Raw genomic sequence first — 21,300 nt, 5'->3', positions numbered from 1 at the left:
TCCCGGCTCCGGCCATCCTGTGTGGAGTTTGCATGTTCTCCCCATGCTTGCGTGGGTTTCCTCCGGGTACTCCGGTTTCCTCCCACTTTCCAAAAACATGCATGGCAGGCCGATTGAACACTCTAAATTGCCCCTAGGTATGAGTGTGAGCGTGGATGGTTGTTTGTCTCTGTGTGCCCTGCAATTGGCTGGCAACCAGTTCAGGGTGTCCCCTGCCTACTGCCCAAAGATAGCTGGGATAGGCTCCAGCACCCCCCCCCGCGACCCTTGTGAGGCGAAGCGGGATGGATGGATGGATATATATATATATATATATAACATTTTATTTAATTATTTATTTTTTTAATAAAAAAATGCAAAAATTGTGGTCTCAGCGAATAATGTGGTAATATTGTTTATTCTAAAAATTCACTACAATGCACGATATGAAGAGTAAAATAACAACAAATATCGAAGATTTATTTTGAAAAGCGGAAGTTATGTTCCATTTCACTCCCACTTAACTCGGCGGGGTTTTCGTGTAAACTAAAGACGTGCCGAATTTTAGCCAGAGGATAACCAAGTGTCACGGAACCACAGGACCTTTGCTGTTATCGTTTGGCCGTGGTTTGCTAATATGACAGAGCTGAGGCACCGTGGAGCCAACGACACAGAGGCCACGTTACAACACCAGCCGTCCGAGGACAAGGTAACGTTAGCTTGAACCCGCTGTTGCCTTTTCAATGTGATGCTTACGCCAGTTAGCCACCTAGCTAATTCATTTCGGACGATGCTCGCTTTTAGTGTCGATAATCATGCCTTATTGGGGAATCCATTAAATGTTGTGGTAAAAGCATAGTTATCTTCGGTTGCTTTTTTCATTTGTATGTTTTTAATAAACCGATATCGAGCACACAACAAACAACAGCAAATTCTAAAGTCAAACAAAATATGAATTAAAATATCCACCACTTCCTGAGCGACCGAGAATAGGCGCACAGTAAAACTGTGCGCGGTCTGTTTTGCATGTACGTCAGCTGTTCCCTATCATCCATATACTTAGGTTAAAGTTGGAAATAATCTTTAATTGGGTGCGTTTTTAATTTTGCGTCGGCAGTTACTAGCTGCCTAGAGGGGGCTAATAGGGTTTGCCTTGCAACCTTCATTTGGCTGCTGCTGTGACACTTTCGAGTAGCAAGTGTTCATGTACACACAGGAAGGAAATGGGTTTTGTTGTTGTTAAATGAGGGGTGGATACTGGAGGGGGCGTGGCCCAGTGATGGATGCGCTCCCTGTGATTGTTAAAAGCTTTTGCAACAATGTCTAATGCGTCTGGAACTCATCATAAGTTACGACCTATCCAAAAACAAATTACCATTTGTTTACATGCTGTGCTGTCAAATATTTGTTTGAATGCTAAGCCAAGGGTATGCCTTTTTCATTGAACAAACAAATAGTTCTGCAACATTGGACAACAATTACAAATGACAAAAATTATATAGGTATGACGTGAGTCTGTCGAAATACACAAGTGCTGTCAACACTCTCTCTTCTTGCCTGCCCATTTCATCTCTTTCCATTTTTAGAAAATAGCTATAAAATAGCAGCCAGGACAATCAGCAGTCAGAAGTACAGTCCACATGTTGACATACCATGGTTTGTGTCATGAGACATGAAAAGTTTAAGCGATAAAGCCACAGATTTGTTTGCAATCTAACTTACGTTTATGCCACACTTATTTGCTAGAATTTTGTCATTTTTATTTTCCCCTGATATTTCAATGACATTCTGAATCATGACTTGTGGATTTTCAACAACTACGGAGTTCATTCACATCGGATTGCTCTCATGTCATCAGTGATAGTACTAGTGCATCCATCTTGTATTAACAGCGTTCACCCTTTCCCACATTTTCCAGCCTCATCCCAAAATAGACTAAAACACAAGACCCCATAATGACAATGTGGAAAAAAATGTTTCATTTTATGTTTCACATTTTTTAAAAGACATCACATGTACACAAGTAGCTGTGAATACTTAAACTTTACAAATCCTTTTTTCAATACTTTGTTGACGCACCTTTGGCAGTAATTACAGCCTCAATTCTTTTTCAATTTGATGCCACATTCTCGGCACACTTATCTTCAGACAATTTTGCCCATTCCTCTTTGCAGCATCTCTCAGGTTTCATCAGTTTGAATGTCGAGCGACCGTGCATAGCCATTTTCAGATCTCTCCAAAGATGTTGTGATTCAAGTCTGGGCTCTGGCTGGGCCACTCAAGGACATGTACAGAGTTGTACTGAAGCCACTCCTTTGTTGTCTTGGCTGTGTGCTTAGGGTCAGTGTCCTGTTGGAAGGTAAACCTACACCCAGTCTGAGGTTCTGTGGACCTTGGACCAGGTTTTCATCCAGGAAGTCTCTGTCCAGCGAATACGTTTTGAAGCAGTCAATAAACAGTGATGGTCGCAACAGTGAAAATTTGTAAAAGTACTTGCCGTCAAGTATTCGCGTAATTAGAATTATTAGAAATCCCTTTATTGTCATTGTACTCAAGTGTGCAACGAGATTAGAGGGCTCCCCTCTCCAGTTCAATACAACAATAATACAGACAAATATATAAATTAGAGTATAATTTTGTATTAATATGTAATTGTGTATATTAAATGCATTTTTTAAATCCCAAATGTTTTACTATCCGTCTGAATGTACATTTTTTGTACGTAAATGTTAGATTATGTCAATAAAATCATTGTCCCTTAGCAAATCTAAATTGATTCAAATATACAATTTTACAAGATGCAAACAAAGGTTTTCTGAGACTCCATTTGGATATCTGATGGCAACCCAAGAAACCTGCATAATCACTTGCGGAGACAGCATCCAAAACACTATGCCCAAAGCCAAACCAAATGGAGGTCAGACACATGGCAGCCAGAGGCAGCCGCTAGCTCCAAGTTAACATATTTCACGGTAACACAGCCATTAAGGAGGGCACTCCATATGAAAAAAAACAAGCAAGCAATGGAAAGATAATTTCTTCTTTTTAAATTGTCTAAAATAATTTACCTGTTTTGTCAGCCACTGCTTGTTGCAAACAAGATCTTCAGTCACTGTCAATCATTCCAACATCATACAATGCCAATAGTATGATAGTATAATACCAATGGAAAATGCCGTACGTCCCCAAGTGTGCGACCAAATCCTGTGTGGTGCAACCAACTGAAAAAGTAGGTCTTACCAGTGCAACTGTGCAAAAGTTCAGGTGCCTTTTGGCAAACTTCAGACGGGCTGCCATGTGCCTTTTACTAAGGAGTGTCTTCCGTCTGGCCAATCTACCATACAGGCCTGATTGGTGGAGTGTTGCAGAGATTGTTTCCCTTCTGGAAGGTTCTCCTCTCTCCAAAGAAGGAGCTCCTCCAGAGTGACTATCGGGTTCTTGGTCGATCGTTATCTTGTTCAAGTGTTTCTTGTTGTCGCGTTTTTCTTTCATTTCGTTATCAGCTACAGCTCGGCTCGTTTTCTGTTCTCTTTTTCTGTCGATGATTGGTCTACTCTTATCCTTCCGTGGTAAGCAATCTTCGTTAGTCATTCCTTGCCTTTTGCAAGCGTTTTTCGTTCTATAGTTATTCCCTTTTCCTGGTGCGAGTGTTCCACCAGCGCTTTACGTTCTTTCCGCCGATAGATTGGTATTATATATACATTATAATAAATATCTTTGTATCACCACCTTTTTTCCCGTGTCTGCGTTTGGAGAGTCCTGCTCAATCCTCCAGCTCTATATATGGGATGTGTTGTGTATATTGAAAAAAATGCAAAATTTTGGACTGAAGCTGAAACATAACAGTTGTGGGAAAAGTGAAGGGCTGCAAAACTTTCCGGATGCACAGTACATCCATTAGGGGTCATGCAGTATTTACATGACACTGTATTGATTGATTGTTATGATGTACTGAAAATCCACTAATTTCTTTCTTTGCCTTCTCACCTTGGTGACATCTTGTTAAAGAAGGCCCATACAGTAAGAGATTGCGTCAGTAAAGAATTATTATTTTTTTTTAATAATCTGACATTTTAAAAACAGGAGCTCCAACTTCCTTGCTGTTTAAAAGGAATAATGAAGTGGGAGTACTGGGATGTGTTTTTGTGAGATGGTGGGCAATTTTTAACTCAAGCATCCTGAAAGAATATCGTCTCCATGGGAACCACCAGATGTACTATCATTGCTTGTGTGTATGTGTGCGTGCGCGTGTGTGTGTATTTCTCCATATTGTGAGGATTTATTATTATCTTAATCAAATTTTGGGGATTTTCCAAAGGAGACATTACTATTATTACAGAATTTCTTCGAAAAATATGTCATCTGAATGGGTGTTGGGTTGTGACATTTGCGAGGTGAGTCTTGCCTTTTATGTTGCTAGTTGTCCAGCATACTGTCAGTCGACCATCCGCTGTTTGGGGGTCGACTTCAAGCCTAATTTGGTCACCGCAGCAGAAGGGTCAGTCAAGGTGTGAACAGTTTGCTTTTTCTGTGTTACTGTGTTTCACACATGACTGTTCAACAGAACCAGGATGATCAGTGAGTTTAGAAGGCTTTCCTCGAGTGAGCAGCTTGTTCAAGCTCACTGATGCAGGTAGACAGTTCCATTTTATTTTCCCAAAACAGATGAAAATACCCAATGTGCAGTACTTACAACAGCACAGACAACACCCATCATTTATGATTTACTATCTACGATGAAACTTTAGAGTGTGGGTGTCAGGATCAAGGCCTTTGCGCAAGATCCGACCCACCGAATTATTTTATATGGCCCCGTAAAGCAAATAAAAGCTTAAAATCTTTGCCAAAATGTAAATTGTAAAACTTTTTTTTTTTTTTTAAATCAATCACATCTTAACATAAATAATAGTTGTATGACATGCTAACATCTCTGGTTGTCTGATTTAGAATTCAGTGTGTTATTCAAAAACATACAGTATATGATAACAATCAATGAATGGCAATTGTGTATTTGTGAAATTAGTTGATTATACATTTATTGTTGTGATTCGATTTTGTTGCAACTGGTGTTAGACTGAATTTGTGGAACACAATCACACCCCCCTCTGCTCAAGGAAAAATGCCATAACAGTTTGACTGGGAAGTTTTCAACTAAGTCTTTCACAGAAAGCCTCTAGTTACAGGAAGTCAAGTCTTGTTTTTGTTGCATCATTATAGCCAAAATTTGGCTATATACCCAAGCAACATGTTTTTTGGGAGGAAATATTACAACCCCATTTTCGTTGAAAGAATACATCCATCCATTATCTTTACCGCTTCTCCTCAGGGTGCGGAGCCTATCCCTGCTATCTTCAGACAGTTGGTGGGGTACACCCTGAACTGATTGCCAGCCAATCGCAGGACACACATAGATGAACAACCATCCGTGCTCACACTCATACCTAGGGGTAATTTTAGAGTATCCAATCAACCTGCCATGCGTGGTTTTCGGAATTAATACACTTTTTATGTTGAGCTCTGCAATAGTTGCTTTGGAATGGCATCACTTTTCCGGGTTTGTTGTTCGGCAGAATCTCACTTGGGAAAACAATTTCATTTCACACGCAACCTATTAAATAAGTGCCAATGTTAAGCTCATCCAAGTGTCCCTTTTAATATACCGTATTTTTACACGCACTGTATCAAAGGGCGCAGCACCAGTTGAGGATGCTATTTCTGTATTTAATACTTAGACTGGGCGCGCCGCACTACGAGGTGCATGCTAGCTCGCGCATGCTAGCTCGCGCACTACGAGGTGCATGCTAGCTCGCGCATGCTAGCTCGCGCATGCTAGCTCGCGCATGCTAGCTCGCGCATGCTAGCTCGCGCATGCTAGCTCGCGCATGCTAGCTCGCGCATGCTAGCTCGCGCATGCTAGCTCGCGCATGCTAGCTCGCGCATGCTAGCTCGCGCATGCTAGCTCGCGCATGCTAGCTCGCGCATGCTAGCTCGCGCATGCTAGCTCGCGCATGCTAGCTCGCGCATGCTAGCTCGCGCATGCTAGCTCGCGCATGCTAGCTCGCGCATGCTAGCTCGCGCATGCTAGCTCGCGCAAGCTGATGGCTGTCAGTAGCAGCACTTCAGCTCAGACCGGTCCTGGGTGTCATGGCAACACATCTAATTGACTATGGCAGGGGAGGGATGTCACTGGTCACCACACTCCCAAGAGTCATGGTTTCAAATCAAACCCATAAATATCTCTGAACATCATACAAGCAAATAATGAAATAGGGCTGTGCGATAAACCGAAAATTTACTGTTACCGAAATGTATTACAATGACCGACATCATTTTGCCCATGTAGGTAAATTCGGTGTCTAAAAAAAAAAAAGAAAAAGAAAAGTCTTTTCTGTCTGCGGCAATGTTCATGCCCCTTTAAGACGGTTCCGTCGTGACTCCACCCATCTGACCAAGAAAGTAAACAGAAGACGCGTTCGTAGCTGGCGATTCAAATCCAGAAGCGGCTGACACGGCTGAAGACAAAGTAACGTTAGTTGAAATTGTTCCTGTCGCGCTTGTCCCGAAAAGAAATTGGACATCTGTCGTTTGGAAATGTTTTGGGTTCCATAAAGACGATGTTTGAGAAAAAGAACATGAACTACAAAGTGCGCCGTAAGCACCCAAAACAGCGCGTCCAACCTTTACTTTTCACCACCCACAACACAACCATGCTGTTGACTTGGAGCTTGTGCAAAAATTTCAAAGTGAGAAGCAAGGTTCGACAAGTGACAACAGCCCATAACGGAGGCGACACCACACGAGAGAGCATCTCAGAGGTCGACGCGATAGCCTGGCACATAGCTGAAGATAGAGCTCCTCTAGTTACAGTGGAGCGCACAGGATTTAAACGCCTCATGAAAGTAGCCTACAAGAGGTACGAAAATATTTGTCGCAAACCGCAATACCCGATATGGACAACATCGGGACGGGGGCGTAGACATGTCAAGCATTTTGCGTCCACATCCGACTTGTGGTCGAGTCGCAACATGGATCCCTGTTTGAGCCTGAATGTGCATTACATAGACGACAAGTGGCGACTGCGCACCAGAGTACTCGAGACGGCACATTTTCCTGATGAAGCACACTTGTTTATTTGGCACTGGCATTCCATTGACATTTTTTTCATTTTATTTAGCATTTTGTTTACAGGCAACTACCTCCTTTGCACATGGCATGATTTATATTGTTTACGAGATACCTTTACACGAATATAGGCCTTTGCAAATGGCATTAGGCATCTCGGTGCAATCTATTTGCAGAAAAAGATTTTGTGAGAGGTACCCATTTTCTCCTGTTCTTTGTGACATTGTTCAAGTCATGCAAAGCAAGCTATTTGGAATGTTTATACAAATGATTTTTGTACTTTTATTTTTCATTGAAAGTAATGTGTACCAGTTGGTCAATAAAAAAAAAGCAGTTAATATGCATTTCCTGCATTTATTTTTATTTTGGTCCACGGGGGGAATTTATCGTGCATTTATCGCTATCGAGGTAAAATTGCTCAATTTATCACGACATTGATTTTAGGTCATATAGCCCAGCCCTATAATGAAACAAAGAATTACAATTAACACCAAACATGCATCTCTCATGCCATTCCTATCACCAAAAGAAATAAAAACAATGCAAAAACAGTGCTGAGGCATTCTGGGAGATTATCACACTGAGGCATTCTGGGAGATTATCAGATTTATCAGGTTAGAGAGATGTGAGTGGTGTGGTTTTATTTTTTAGAGACTCTAAGGGGCGCCCCATGGTCACGAAAATACGGTAGTTCGGCACTACATATGCAAGAGCAACTTAACACTTTATTGTGCAAAACAAAAGCCATCTATAAAAAACACACACAAACCAGAAACGCCACTGGCTTCTCTGGGCTCAAGATCATCTAAGATGGACTGATGCAATGTGCAAAAGTGTTCTGTGGTCTGATTCAAATTGTTTTTGGAAATCGTGGACGCTGTGTCCTCTAGGCCGAAGAGGAAAATTAAAACATCTGGACTTTTGTGGACGCAAAGTTGAAAAGCCATTGTGATGTTATGGGCCTGTGTTGGTGCCAATGGCATGGGTAACTTCTAACTGTGAAAGCACCATTAATCCTGAATTGTACAGGTTTTGGAGAAACATGCTATCGTACAAGAAATTTCTTTTTTATGGAGGCCCCTGCTGATTTCAGCAAGACAATGCCAACTACATTCTGCAATGTACAAAAGTGTGGCTTCGTAGTAAACGGGTGCGGGTACTAGGCTGGTATGTCAGCAGTCCAGGACTGTCTCCTATTGAAATGTGTGGTACATTATGAAGCATAAAATACGACAACGGAGACCCCAGACTGTTGAACAGCTTAAGCACACAAACCGCGACTGGTTGTATTTCAGACATATAGCTACACTAAAGTCGTGTCAACTCTCAAGAGGCAGATGGTGGCTGACAGCGTGCAGCAGGCGGGCATGAATCTTTATATTAAATTAAATATATTGTGTTTGTAGAGTATTCCATTAAATGTAGGTTGAACATGATCTGCAATTAATTGTATTCTGTTTCTATTTAGAGAATGTGCCAACTTTCTTGGAATTGGAGTTGTACTATATATTTTTTAGGACTGCAAAGCAGTTACATTGGGGCAATGCTGCTAGACTCCCTTCGTTTGTCCATCAACTCAGAATTTAGTGAAACAGTAATAAGAAATTAGAGTTACAGCAGGCATCTAGTTATGATACTATTTAATTGTGACCATGTATGTTTGTATTTTAGGGTTCAGACAGTGAGCTGAGGTTGGAGAAAGATGGTGGAGAAGACAGCGAACCCAAAGTGGACAAAGTGGACTCAGGGGTCCCAGAGGTGCCAGTGCCGCCTGATGATACACCCGAGGTTTTAAATAAAGCCTTGTCCGGACTCTCCTCAAGGTGAATTAAATGCATGTGCTTGAACAAAAAAAACATACACGAGTCGCAACTTTTTTTGCTGGTAATTTATTTTACAAAATCATTCTACTAGTGCCACACAAATTTTGCTATTGTTGTAGACGTGCTCTAAATGAGGCTGGTATTTCCCGAAAATGTAACTATTGTAGTTAACGTCCACAAGGGCGCGCCAAAGACCACCCAATAAATCGAAGTCTCAGCTTCATGAATAATGGCGACAGGGGAAAGGCAGCAAAACTTAACCAAGGCAGAAAACAGGCACCAACATCAGTGTAACTACGCACAGAAATGAACATTAAAGAACAATTATGAGCATATTTACATAGTTGTTCTACTGACGTCAATTACGCACAACATGAGATGGCACCATAAGTGTGAAGAATGGCATATCACAACTGCCGCTCTCGCTACAAACGGACCACTTGTACTATACAGCGCATGTCTTCTGGGGGCCACTCGTGAAGAAGACGATGTCTCTTAAAGGTGTAGCAGAGAAATTTGCACAACCAAGAAGATCCTCCCGCAAAGTCCTTAATATTCATTGCCTTGGCACCTACCTGAGCGTGGAAGCGTACCATAGGTTCTCCCGCAGCATGTTGGCCAAGCAGCCACTGGCGAACTCGTTCCTCTAGCTGTGGCCATCTATTTTCAGGTTTTTAGTTTGGTTTGTTGTCTTCATCGCAGTTAAGAGTAGCCTCTGCTTTTCGCCAGTACTCAATAAGTTTCTCATTCACCCCAGTCTGTCTCTCTGCTGCTCGATTATGGTTTTCAGCTGCAAATCTCACTAATTGCAGCCCTGTAGTCTGTAGAATATGATGCTCCTGAGGGGCATTGGTGTTCAGTCGTTCTCAGTTATCGTTTTGAAGAGTGGGGAATATCGTTGCAGAAGTCGTGAGTGCCCTCTCGTGGCTGTCTGTGAAATTACGTTTCATTTTTTTTTCATGTGTAAGCCACAACCATGTAAATTAAACATTCATGAGACAGAACAGACCCGACAAATATGTGAATATAAATTCTGTACATTTTGCGGCGTCTTTTTTAGTGTATTTGTTTTGGAGTAATCCAAAAGTAATTACAAGTAATCATATATCATTTATATGATGGTGATTGGATTACATTACTAGCTTCATTTTTTTAGCAGGTAGTGAGTATATCGGAATACATGTTTAAAGTGACCCTTCCATCCCTGTCCAAGCCACACACAGTGGGATGGTTTTCATCTCTTCCAAGCTTACTTCAGGAAGCAAAGTCTAAAGGTTTTCATCTTTTTTAGATGGAAGAACTGGTGGGTTCGAGGGATCCTTACACTTGCCATGATTTCCTTCTTCTTCATCATCATCTACCTAGGCCCCATGGTGCTTATGATGATTGTGAGTATGGCTGGCAGCAGGTGGCATGGCAATAACATCATGGAAGCTATATTGTATGCCGTAGTCTTTGGCATATTGTTTTAACAACCCTTTCTCAATCATATCAGGAAATGAAAGACAGATGTAGTTCACAGTGTTACAAAAAAAAACAACAACACATTTTTGAATGTTGTCTGTGATTTGGCTCAATGAGTGGCTACAGGTCAAAATCACTTGCTCCATTTTTTTTATTTATTTATTTTTTCTAATTCACACTTTTTTAAACAGTTCATCCTTAGTGGAGGTCTGCAGTAGTGATGGGCACTCTGAAACCAAGGCTTCGGCGCTCATTTTAAATCCGGAAATCAAATTGCCTCGGAACACTGTTCCGACGCTTTGTTCAATCTTGAGAAAAAAATGTGACCTGTGACGTCCGAAGCAATAACTGTGTCATTCTCTAAATGAACTCTTGTAAACCCTAAAAAGAAACCGTCTAAATCCAAAGACTGTAGAAAAAATAATATTCTTAAATAAAAATCTTCAAATGCATATACTTTACCTATGCCATAGATTTTGTTACTTTGTGTATGTCGAAATGTGTATACTTAAGTGTCTGAATATATGAGTCGTGGTTTCTTAGCATAACATTGTTTCACACTTTTTGTTTACTTAAGGCTTCAGGAAAAAATAATGAAATGACATTCACAACATTTCTTAGCTTGACAACAAGGCATGACCAATTTGCTTGATCCAATACAATACTCAAAAGCTGCCACGATACACAAAAACATCTTTTTAGTTTAAAGAACTAGGTATCCATTACAATCAATTTTTCCGTGCGTGTATGTATACATACTAATGTTTATTGTCTAAAAGCCTCTATCGCATTTGTCTGCAGTTCCAGTTTTTCACCACCAGATGTCATCACTGAAGCGTTGAAGCTTCAACCCATTTTGAACCGAATGCTTCAAATGGTTTATTAGTTCACAAAAACCTCCTTTGCCCATTTTGTTTTGTACTTTACATCTAAAGCTTTAAAGCATTGACATACGTAAGATTTGACATGCTTACAGATGACTGGTTGGATCTACACTGCAGGTTTAGTTCCCAATTCCATTTTAATGTCTCTATCAGATTTTGCACTTAAAGTCAAACAAGCAATTTATAATGCTTTAATAATATGGGTTGCCCTGTTCTTCTCTTTTAATTGCCGGTTTCCTTGCATAGGTCCTGTGTGTTCAGATCAAATGCTTCCAAGAAATCATCACCATTGGTTACAGCGTTTACCACTCATATCATCTGCCATGGTTCAGGACACTGAGTTGGTGAGGACCTACACATACAAAATGAAATGTTTTGCATCATGAAAATGAAACTTTTATTTAATCATATTGTCTCATATTGTGTTGCAGATTTACTGAGGTTTGTTGTCTGAACTGTTTGAAATATATAGAGTAGGATTTTAAGTGAATCTAGAATTAAGGGACTGCTGCAGTAGTGTACTATAGTACTTCATATTTGTATTCCCTGTCATGTTCATCCTTAGCATAATAGACAATATGACATTAGTCCTTGTCATGTCATGACTAATGGGAACTACTTGTAGTGCCTTGAAAGCATATTCATACTCCTTGACCCTTTTCACAGTTTCTGACCAAATAAACTAGAATGTAATTTGTTGAGATTTCATGTGAGAGACCAACACAAAATAGCACCTAATAGTGAAATGGAACCAAAATTATATACGATTTACAAACTTTAAGCAAGTTTAAAACTGAAAAGTGTGGTGTGTATTTATATTCATACCCCTGTACTCAATACTCCTAAATACAATCCAGGTCAATCAGTTGCCTTGAGAAGCCACCTACCATCATTAGGAATTATTGAAATGTATACCCCTTTAAAGTGCTCTATATAAATTGAGTTGAGTACGTGTCGTGCACTCCACAGATCTGGCATTTATGGAATTGTGGCAAAAACAAAGACATTCTTTAAAGAAAGGCATAAGACAGACTTGGAGGAAGGAGCTTTTGGTTAGATGAGACTAGGGCTGCTACAAATGATTATGTTGCTCGTCGACGAATCACCAACAGTAATCGCAATTAGTCGATCTGTAAATTGTGGCATGTCGCACTAGGAAGCAGCTGCTCTTAAATAACTATAATTAGTTTACTGATTAAATTATTTTAGGTGTACTGTATTTTCCGGACACACTTATATATAAGCCGCAGCGACTCTTTTTTTTTTTTTTATATGGAGAGGAAAAAAAAGATATACAAGCCGCACCAGGGTATAAGCCACAGTTTTCTGTGTTGAAAATAAATTGTTGTTTACTGCATGTATAGAACGATTTTGGACTGTGAATGCACATAAAGGTACATAAACAGATTGTTAAAACAGTGCCTTTTAACACGGCAGCAACTTTGCTAATTAAAACAGAACAGACGCAAGAGAAAAAAAAAAAGAGATTTATTTAGCGTATTTTCTGAACTACAGAGTGCCCCCACGAGTGAAAGAAAAATCCACAGATAAGCCGCACCGCTGTATTAGCCGCACAGTTCAAAATCTAGGAAAAAAGTTGCGGCTTATAGTCCAGAAAATACAGTATGTACAAATTAATAAAATGATACAACATTAAACTTGGATTAAACTTTGCAGCTCGTACCAGCATTTCTGAGATGTTCATAAAAGATGTTGCATCTTAAATTGAAGGCAACACTATAGCCTTAAAATTTGTAGTAATTGTAATTGTTTGGGGCATTTTAAAATGGAACCAAAACTTTACACTATGCAGAGTTGCACTAATTCTACAAAACTATGAAAATTTTCTGGAATTCAAGAAATAGAAGTCAGCTATCTGGGCGGCTTTTGTTATTCTCACGAGGACCTGCACCCGAATGAGTGCGGTCGGAAAATAAAATCCATCTCCAATTCAAATAAAATCCTAACAAAAAAACTTTGTGGTTATAATGTGGCAAAATGTGAAACAATTCAAAGGGTTTAAATACATTCTCAAGACACCTTACTTGCAAAGGAATTGTACTGTAGCAAAGTTGTGATGGTTTTTTTGATGACAACTTTCTTCTGGTTCCCCACCCGGGGCCCATAGTTTTTCCATCAGCGTGATTTTTTGCTGTTTCTTTTTCTGGACATACTCAACGCCTGTTGCTGTCACAAAGCATGTGAAATTATTGTGTCAACATTCTTCCTGACAGGTACTTCCTGCTCTGCGTCAATTACTTCTTCTATGGTGAGACCGTCACAGATTACTTCTTCACGCTGGTGCAAAGGGAAGAGCCGCTTCGCATCCTCAGCAAATACCACCGCTTTATCTCCTTTGCCCTCTACCTCACAGGTGTAACACATGACACACACACCATCTATAGTACTTTTTAAAGATATTTGAGAAATCCGTTTCATTGTTATGGTTGTGGAGCCCAACCAGCCATACAGACCTACAAGCAGACATGTGTAGGTTTTTTACTATACTAATTTACCATTCTTTTATTCAAAATAGCTTTTTAGTTGTAAAAGGTGTAGTACGTTTGATTTTTTCCTCATTTGAGAGAATGTCCAAAATAGCCCCTGTTTTACTTTGGAGATAAACTGCACAATCTTGGTTTGTTTTCTCTTTATCCATAAAGGTTTTGAGGCTAAGAAAAAAAATCCTTAGAAGCAAGACAATTTTAATAAGAGCTGATAAAAAACATGATTTGTATTTCCAATTTATTGCTGATCTGCAAGGGCGCCGTCTCCTCAGTCGTCAGACTATTAATAGACACTCTCCGGCATATCAACATTTTAGAGAAAGTCAGACTACAATTGGGCAGTTGGCAAGATGAGCTTGAGCTGTATTCTAACTTAATTGATCTGCCTCAAATGAGCAGTGCATTGACGAGCGTGTTCACATTTCAGGTTTCTGCATGTTTGTGCTGAGTTTGGTGAAGAAGCACTACCGCCTTCAGTTCTATATGGTAAGTAGCATCCACACTCTTCTTAGCCTCTGCCTTGAGGGACGCTGGGTTATTAACGAGGCCTGCTAGTGGGAATCATTTTCTGGAGGCGTGGGGAATTTGTTGCCCTAGAAATCGTTGGCAGGTTGTCATCTCAACTGAAAATAAGCCAGACAACGTGCTTCTACTCAACAACACTGTTCAGTTATTTCCAGCATTTCTTGAGAAAGTTCATGTCGAACTTTTAAGTTTCTTCTCTCTAGGAATTTCCTCAAGTGTTATTCATGTTTTTGTTTCCTACTAAATGTTTTATACAATAGTTTTTCAATTTGCTTCGGTTCACACTAACATGAAGTAGTTTGTATCTCACTCAAACAGTAGTTAAAACATTGAAATAGCTGTTCAGAATGATTCTATCAAACATTAGTATTGGACTCCCCGCGACCGTCATCCGACGTCGATCCAACATTCACTCTTAACACACCCCTTAATTTACATATCCAATCACAAATCACACGCTGTTACAGTTGGACATTACCGAATTTATGAGCAATCGGCTCAACTCTTGCAACCGTACTCAATAATTTTTTTTCACGTACCACACTTTGAAAATTGTTGGTTTAGAGACCTGAAACAGAAGCGGATTCATTTCTTATAGAAAGTTCAATGTAGAATTTACTCAAAATAAAAACTGAAAAATACTGCTCCGTTGAAGGCAATACATCAGAACAAACTATCTATTGGGAGTTGAAGTGCAGTATTTGGATAATGATTTGGGCATATCATAGAGCCAACATGTACCTGCTACAATGGGGTTAAGTTACGGTTAAGGGTTAGGGTTAATACTTCTCTTTAAAAACCATTATGCACATTTTGCCTGTATCAGTAGTTAGAGCTGGCGAGGGTGCATTCCGGCAAAGCAGTGTGTGTCCAAAACCTCTTCATCTTTCTTTTTCCATCAGTTTGGGTGGACTCACGTGACTCTGTTGATTGTGGTGACGCAGTCTCACCTCATCATTCATAACCTGTTTGAAGGGATGATCTGGTATGTAAACAGTCTGCCGCCGCTCGACGAGTTATGTTAAAAGTAGCAGAAAATGTAACAGCATGCGGAATCACAATCACAGAAGCAATGCTGTTTACTTTTGAACATGGTTTATTGTCATTCTTCTTCATTCTATAGGTTCATTGTGCCAATTTCCTGTGTGATCTGTAATGACATTATGGCCTATATGTTTGGTTTCTTCTTCGGCCGCACCCCTCTCATTAAGGTGAGTTGACTTAACAGGCACACTGCAAATCACTTCTTTCATGTATTATGCTAATTGATGTTTTGTGCAAGCTGTTCTACATACTTGTTCTGCGTCCTCAACAGCTGTCGCCAAAGAAGACGTGGGAGGGATTCATAGGTGGATTCTTCGCTACCATTTTGTTTGGCATCATGGTGATTTTTTTTTTCTATCGTCTTTTAGAGCACTGGAAATACTTGTCTAATTCGTTTGGGTGTCTTTGTGTGAAGGCAAACAAGTAGCATCCATCAGTAATTTCTATTGAACACTGGCTCATTTACATCAACCATCTAAGATAGCATGACAGCTTCCTTTGTAGTATCAGAGGCGGTGCAATATGGCTTGAATTAAAAAAAATAAATAAATAAATAAAAATTGAGATTTGGCCTTGAAAACAATAATCAAGCAATAATCACTATTGCACTGATTACACCACGCATCAAATTGTCTTCATGGGTCAGTGTGACAATGTCTGCTCTTTTAAATCAGCTAAGGCATCACAAACCTTTTTGAAACTGAGAACTGCTTCTTGGCTACTGATTGGGGCAAAGGGCTACCAGTTATGTATACACTTTTGATATTTTTTTTTTTCACAATCATAAGAAGACAGATAAATATCAATATGCAACCCCCCCCCCCCCCCCCCCAAGTTCACACTTTTGAAATAATCACATGTACAACATTTCTAGAAAATATGTCCCATCGCTGGTCTGGTATTTTTGGAACGGGCCAGTGGTTGCTTGTATGGTTGCCGGGGGCTATCTTGTGCCTGTGCACACCACGTTGGTGGTGCATGATCTAAACTATAGCTTGGCAAAAACATGGGTTCACTATGTATTGCTTTTTGTTTTTGCGATGATAAGTCACAACATAGTAACCTGAAACCTTGATTTTCCTCACAGCTGTCCTACGTGATGTCAGGCTATCGCTATTTTGTATGTCCAGTTGAGTTCAACAATGATTCCAACAGTTTCCAAGTGGACTGCGAGCCGCCTGAAATTTTCCAGCTTCAGGACTACACCCTTCCCAGCATCCTAGAGTCTGTCACTGGATGGGTGAGTCCAAAACGTATTACATTGAAACTTGGATGAGCAATTGAGGGGAAGTGTCTGTGCCAGTGTTTGCACAGCTCTACGGAAGTGTCAAATCCATGTCCAGAAAGTAAAATCCTGCCACAATTTAACTTTAGCCACAGTTGCCGCATTGTGTTGCGAGCCTAAATTTGAGTTCTAAGCTATCATCAGGTACGTTGCTGCTCAACTCGAGTGAGGAAAAACATGAAGCAATTAAAAGGCACTGTCATATTATCACATGTGGGCAAGGAGAGCCGATGTATTTGAATTTTTTGAAGAGAGCAAGATGTGAAGCACACAGAAAATGAGAACTAGGGTTGGATATATATGCGATATTGGTGTTGAATATTGCGATATTGATATCATTGAGATTTAGCGTTGGGAAGAAATGACAATTTTATTTTCTAATGAAAGAAAGACATTTTTCATGTGGCAAAAGAAGCATTCTCAATGTATTCTTAGCTACTTCTAAATTATATATTAAATTTATTTATTCTTAGTAACGGCAGCACAGTGGCTGACGAGTTAGCACATCCGCCTCGCAGTAAAGAGGAGCAGTGTACGATTCTCGTTCCGGACTTCCTTTGTGGAGTTTACATTTTCTCTCCGTGCCTGCGTGGGTTTTCTCCACTCTAGTTTCCTCCTACATTGCAAAGACATGCATGGTACGTTGATTGGATGCTCTAAATTGCCTTAACGTGTGATTGTGAGCGCAGATTGTTGTTTGTTTTTGTGTGTCCTGCAATTGGCTGGCAACCAGTTCAGGGTGTACTGCCCGAGAACAGCTGGGATAGGCTCCAGCACGCCCACGACCCTGGTGAGGAGAAGTGGCTCAGATGATGGATGCATGGATGGATATTCTTAGTCATAGCTATTATTCTCCTATTGGATGGCGATGTGCAATTACGGTTGCATCTGATTGGTCAAAGTCAAATAAAAGCATACAGTTCCATATGAAACTTATTGCACATGACTGAGACACACATTTTGCACGGGGAATTATTGTGACGCCGATATTTTTTCGATATATTGTGCAGCCCTAATGAGAACGCTCACAAGCAGCTGCTGTAAATTCACTTCAGGCCGAGATGCTCACACGCAGACTAACCCAACTAAGACCTAGTACACGTGCAAAGATAGACCTTTTTGTCTTGATTTTGCCCTTTTTTGCCCAAGGATGACAGATATCACAGTATCTTTCATATTAGAAGATTAACTGTGCGTTGTGATGTGTAAAGAGTGAATTTGTTCTGTTAATAGCATCCGAAACTAGTCCGCGACGACAATTTTAAATACTGGATTACTTCCATCCATTCTCTGCTGCTCATTCTGGGGTCAGGTTACAGGGTTAATAATCGACCAAAAATCTTATTGTGTGCGCAGAAGGATCACGACTGCTATGTCGTGTATTTTTTTGGGGGGCGGTGGGAGTTTAAAAAAAAAATGAGAAAAAAGTGGGTTCCCCAGACCTCAATAGTATTTTCTATAGCAAATCGTTTTTGATCACATCAAGACTCTCTCGCCAAGACACAAGTCGCTTCAGAAACACTCGAGGAAATATCAGTGCAACATATGTCTTGTTGGATCACGCAAGATTTCTGTCTAGAAGGATTTGTTTCAAGGGGCTGGAAAAGAATCTTTTATTTTTTTATTGTTGCGTGGGGTCTGTAACAAATAAACAATCTTTCAGGAATTGGCAAATGTTTGTTTGTGCCATGCTCAAGCTAACCAAACTCCAGCTTCTGATTTCACTCTTTTGACCACGCCCCTTAAAGGCACACATCAACATGGATACTACAATAATACTAAAGCAATTTAACTTAATAAAGCCAGTTTATTTCTTCACGTTCTACAGTTACATTAAAAGAAAATGTCTATTTTTAAAAACGTAACAAAAATGATGGGTTTTAGAGTCTGGAAGGAATTACTAATGAATCAAGTAATCTCAATGAGAGTAATTGATTTGCTAAACAAGCACATGGAGTTAGTCACGGAACTAACTGTGTGTGGAGGTGTGGTGTCACTGACTGTCTCCAAATAATCTTGTCCTTCTTGTGTCTGCAGACCACAGTTCGTCTCTATCCTTTCCAGATCCACAGCATCGCTCTGTCCTCATTTGCCTCCATTGTCGGACCATTTGGTGGCTTCTTTGCCAGCGGCTTTAAGAGGGCCTTTAAGATAAAGGTATGCCACTACTTTTGCATGCCCTGGGCTCAGGCTTTGCTCTCGATATGTTCATCAAATATCCTTCTGATATTTAAGTTGTACATGCAACTTATATTTGTACACTATTGTACAGTGACAAAGTGCAATATTAAATGTCTCTTTTTCCAGGATTTTGCCAACACCATTCCAGGACACGGTGGAATAATGGACCGATTTGACTGCCAGTACCTCATGGCTACATTTGTAAATGTCTACATTGCTAGTTTTATCAGGTAAACACAACAAAATGTTGGTTGACGCACATGTGCTTTGACAAAGTGGTTGGTTGTGATTGGCATGATTATACGTCCTCTCAGGGGCCCCAACCCTAGCAAGGTGATCCAGCAGCTCCTGGCCCTCCGCGCCGACCAGCAGCTCTACATCTTCAATTCTCTGAAGGCTCACCTCACGGAGAAGGGCTTGCTGCCCGCCTTGGAGGAGGCGGCCGCTTAGAGCGGTCCACAGCCTATGTCGACTTGGGGTGAAGGGAGGCTCTGTGCGCTCCTGCCGTGGGAAACTCACAGTGCTTTTTTTTTTTTTTGTGAGCATAAAAAAGGAATATCAACAAAAGAAGTCACCCTCCGGGTCATTCCATTTCATTTAGGTCTGAGTTACGTGCTTCCATACTAGATGTGAATCACGTGACACAAGTATTTCTAGGTTCAAGTACTGTGCATATCTCCATCGAAGCCTTTCAGTCATTTCCCACTGTGTGTTGAACAAAGAAGTACACAATATTCTCTATTTACCTTTATTGTGTGTTGGTATTTTATTGTGCATGATTTTTTTTAATGCGCTGCTTTCAAATGTGCCACTCACTGTATTGTTACCCTCCCTTATTGTTTTTTTTGTTGCGATTGTTAATATTTATACATTTTTCTTTTTTTTGCCTTTCTTTTTATCATATCAGCGATTGTTCAACTACAAACCTCAAATCCAATGAAGCGGGGACATTGTGCAAAACAAATAACATTACACAAAGACTTGCAAATCCTTTTCTACTTATATTCAACTGAATACACTACAAAGTCACAGTATTTATCATTGGTCTCATAATTTATTTTTTGAAAATATTCACTCATCAAACTTTCCAAAAAAGCTGGGACACGAGCACGTTTACCATTGTGTCGTATCACCTTTCTTTTTGACAACACTCAGCGTTTAGGGACTGAGGACATTCATTGTTTAAGCTACTTTGTACAGTAGTTGTAATTCATTCCTATTCTTGCTTGATGTAGATTTTCTGTTGTGCAACAGTCCGGTGTCTTCGTTGTCATATTTTGCGCTTCATAATGTACCAGATGTTTGGGAGACAGGTCTGGACTGCAGGCAGGCCAGTTTCGTACTTCGACTTACTCTTTTACTTTGTTTTAAGCCATGCTGTTGTAACACATGTGCCAAATATGAATCCTGTATGTTATCATTCAGCTTTAATGCTGACTTCACACATGTCCAAGTTGCCCGTGCCATGGACAGTAACTCACCCCAGACCCTCACAAACGCTGGATTTTGAACTTTGCACTTTTAAAAATCCGGATGCCACTTTTCCTCTAAGACGTCCAAGATTTCCCCCAAAAATGTCAAATGTGGACTCGTCAGACCACAGCACACTTTTCCATTTTGCATCTGTAGTCAATACTTCTTTGACACCCAGTCATGACTCTCACTTGTTTCCCTTTAGCCTGTGAACTTGCGAAATGTTTTTTTTTTTTTTAAATATAATGGTATTCGTAAACTATCACAATCTTTTGTTTCCCATGTTTTATCTTGTTGCACCCGTCAACTTAAAAAAATCAACAACAAAAAAAAATCAGTTTTAGTATTAACTATCTTGTCTTTGTAGTGTATTCAGTTGATTAGGGGTTGAAAATGATTTGGAAATCAATGTATTTGTTTTTGTTTCCTCACAATGTTCCAATTTAATTGAAATTGGAGTTTGTATGTCTAGGAGTTTCTGTTATTTAGACCGATGATCATACTTGTCTGTCATGTGTATATTTAATGGTCTTTTCACTGCCATTCATCATTTCACGACCTTAACCACATCATGCATTATGTATTGTCGTGTGGAAAAATGAAAGTTACTTTTTTAGATCAATGCAGTGGGACCTCTCACCACACGTGTTGTTACTGACAAACTCTATATCAACTACCGTATATGAACACAAACATCTTGTTTTTGTTACACATTTAAGATTTTGTGCTGATCATTTTATCTGTGAAGTCAGGCGTATTGGATATTATTAGATTGTGATATATTGACTGCCAGGTGTAATTCTGATGATTCCTCACAATATTTAAAGGGAATGTTTTGAATACTTTCATCACTGCCATAGGCTAGTTTTGCCTGTTTGATATTGAGAACTTGATCGTAGTGAAAGTTTTCCTAAACAATTAATTGGTGCATTACACAGCAGTCATGGCTCATTGCCGATTCAATATATGCTGCCAGTAAAGGTGTTATGTTGTATGATAAAATTGAGTATTAT

General features: G+C 40.0%; 1 protein-coding gene across 1 annotated transcript; it reads left to right on the top strand.

Moving 5' to 3' along the window:
• Window positions 1–493: 493 nt before the first annotated feature.
• cds2 (CDP-diacylglycerol synthase (phosphatidate cytidylyltransferase) 2) lies at window positions 494–19,534 on the top strand. Its single transcript, XM_088302418.1, has 13 exons — window positions 494–688; window positions 8,773–8,924; window positions 10,216–10,312; window positions 11,519–11,616; window positions 13,507–13,646; window positions 14,207–14,265; window positions 15,207–15,289; window positions 15,428–15,515; window positions 15,620–15,688; window positions 16,436–16,588; window positions 18,671–18,790; window positions 18,941–19,044; window positions 19,129–19,534. The coding sequence occupies exons 1-13, from the start codon at window positions 617–619 to the stop codon at window positions 19,262–19,264; spliced, it is 1,371 nt and encodes a 456-aa protein (XP_088158544.1). The 5' UTR covers window positions 494–616; the 3' UTR covers window positions 19,265–19,534.
• Window positions 19,535–21,300: the final 1,766 nt, after the last annotated feature.

The sequence above is a fragment of the Idiotropiscis lumnitzeri genome, chromosome 1 (genome assembly GCF_059441095.1).
Source record: "Idiotropiscis lumnitzeri isolate Australia: NSW breed Sydney's pygmy pipehorse chromosome 1, RoL_Ilum_1.0, whole genome shotgun sequence".
In the NCBI taxonomy this organism is placed as follows: Eukaryota; Metazoa; Chordata; class Actinopteri; order Syngnathiformes; family Syngnathidae; genus Idiotropiscis; species Idiotropiscis lumnitzeri.
Note: the sequence above shows the minus strand (reverse complement) of the source record. Positions and strands in the feature narration are given on the sequence as shown.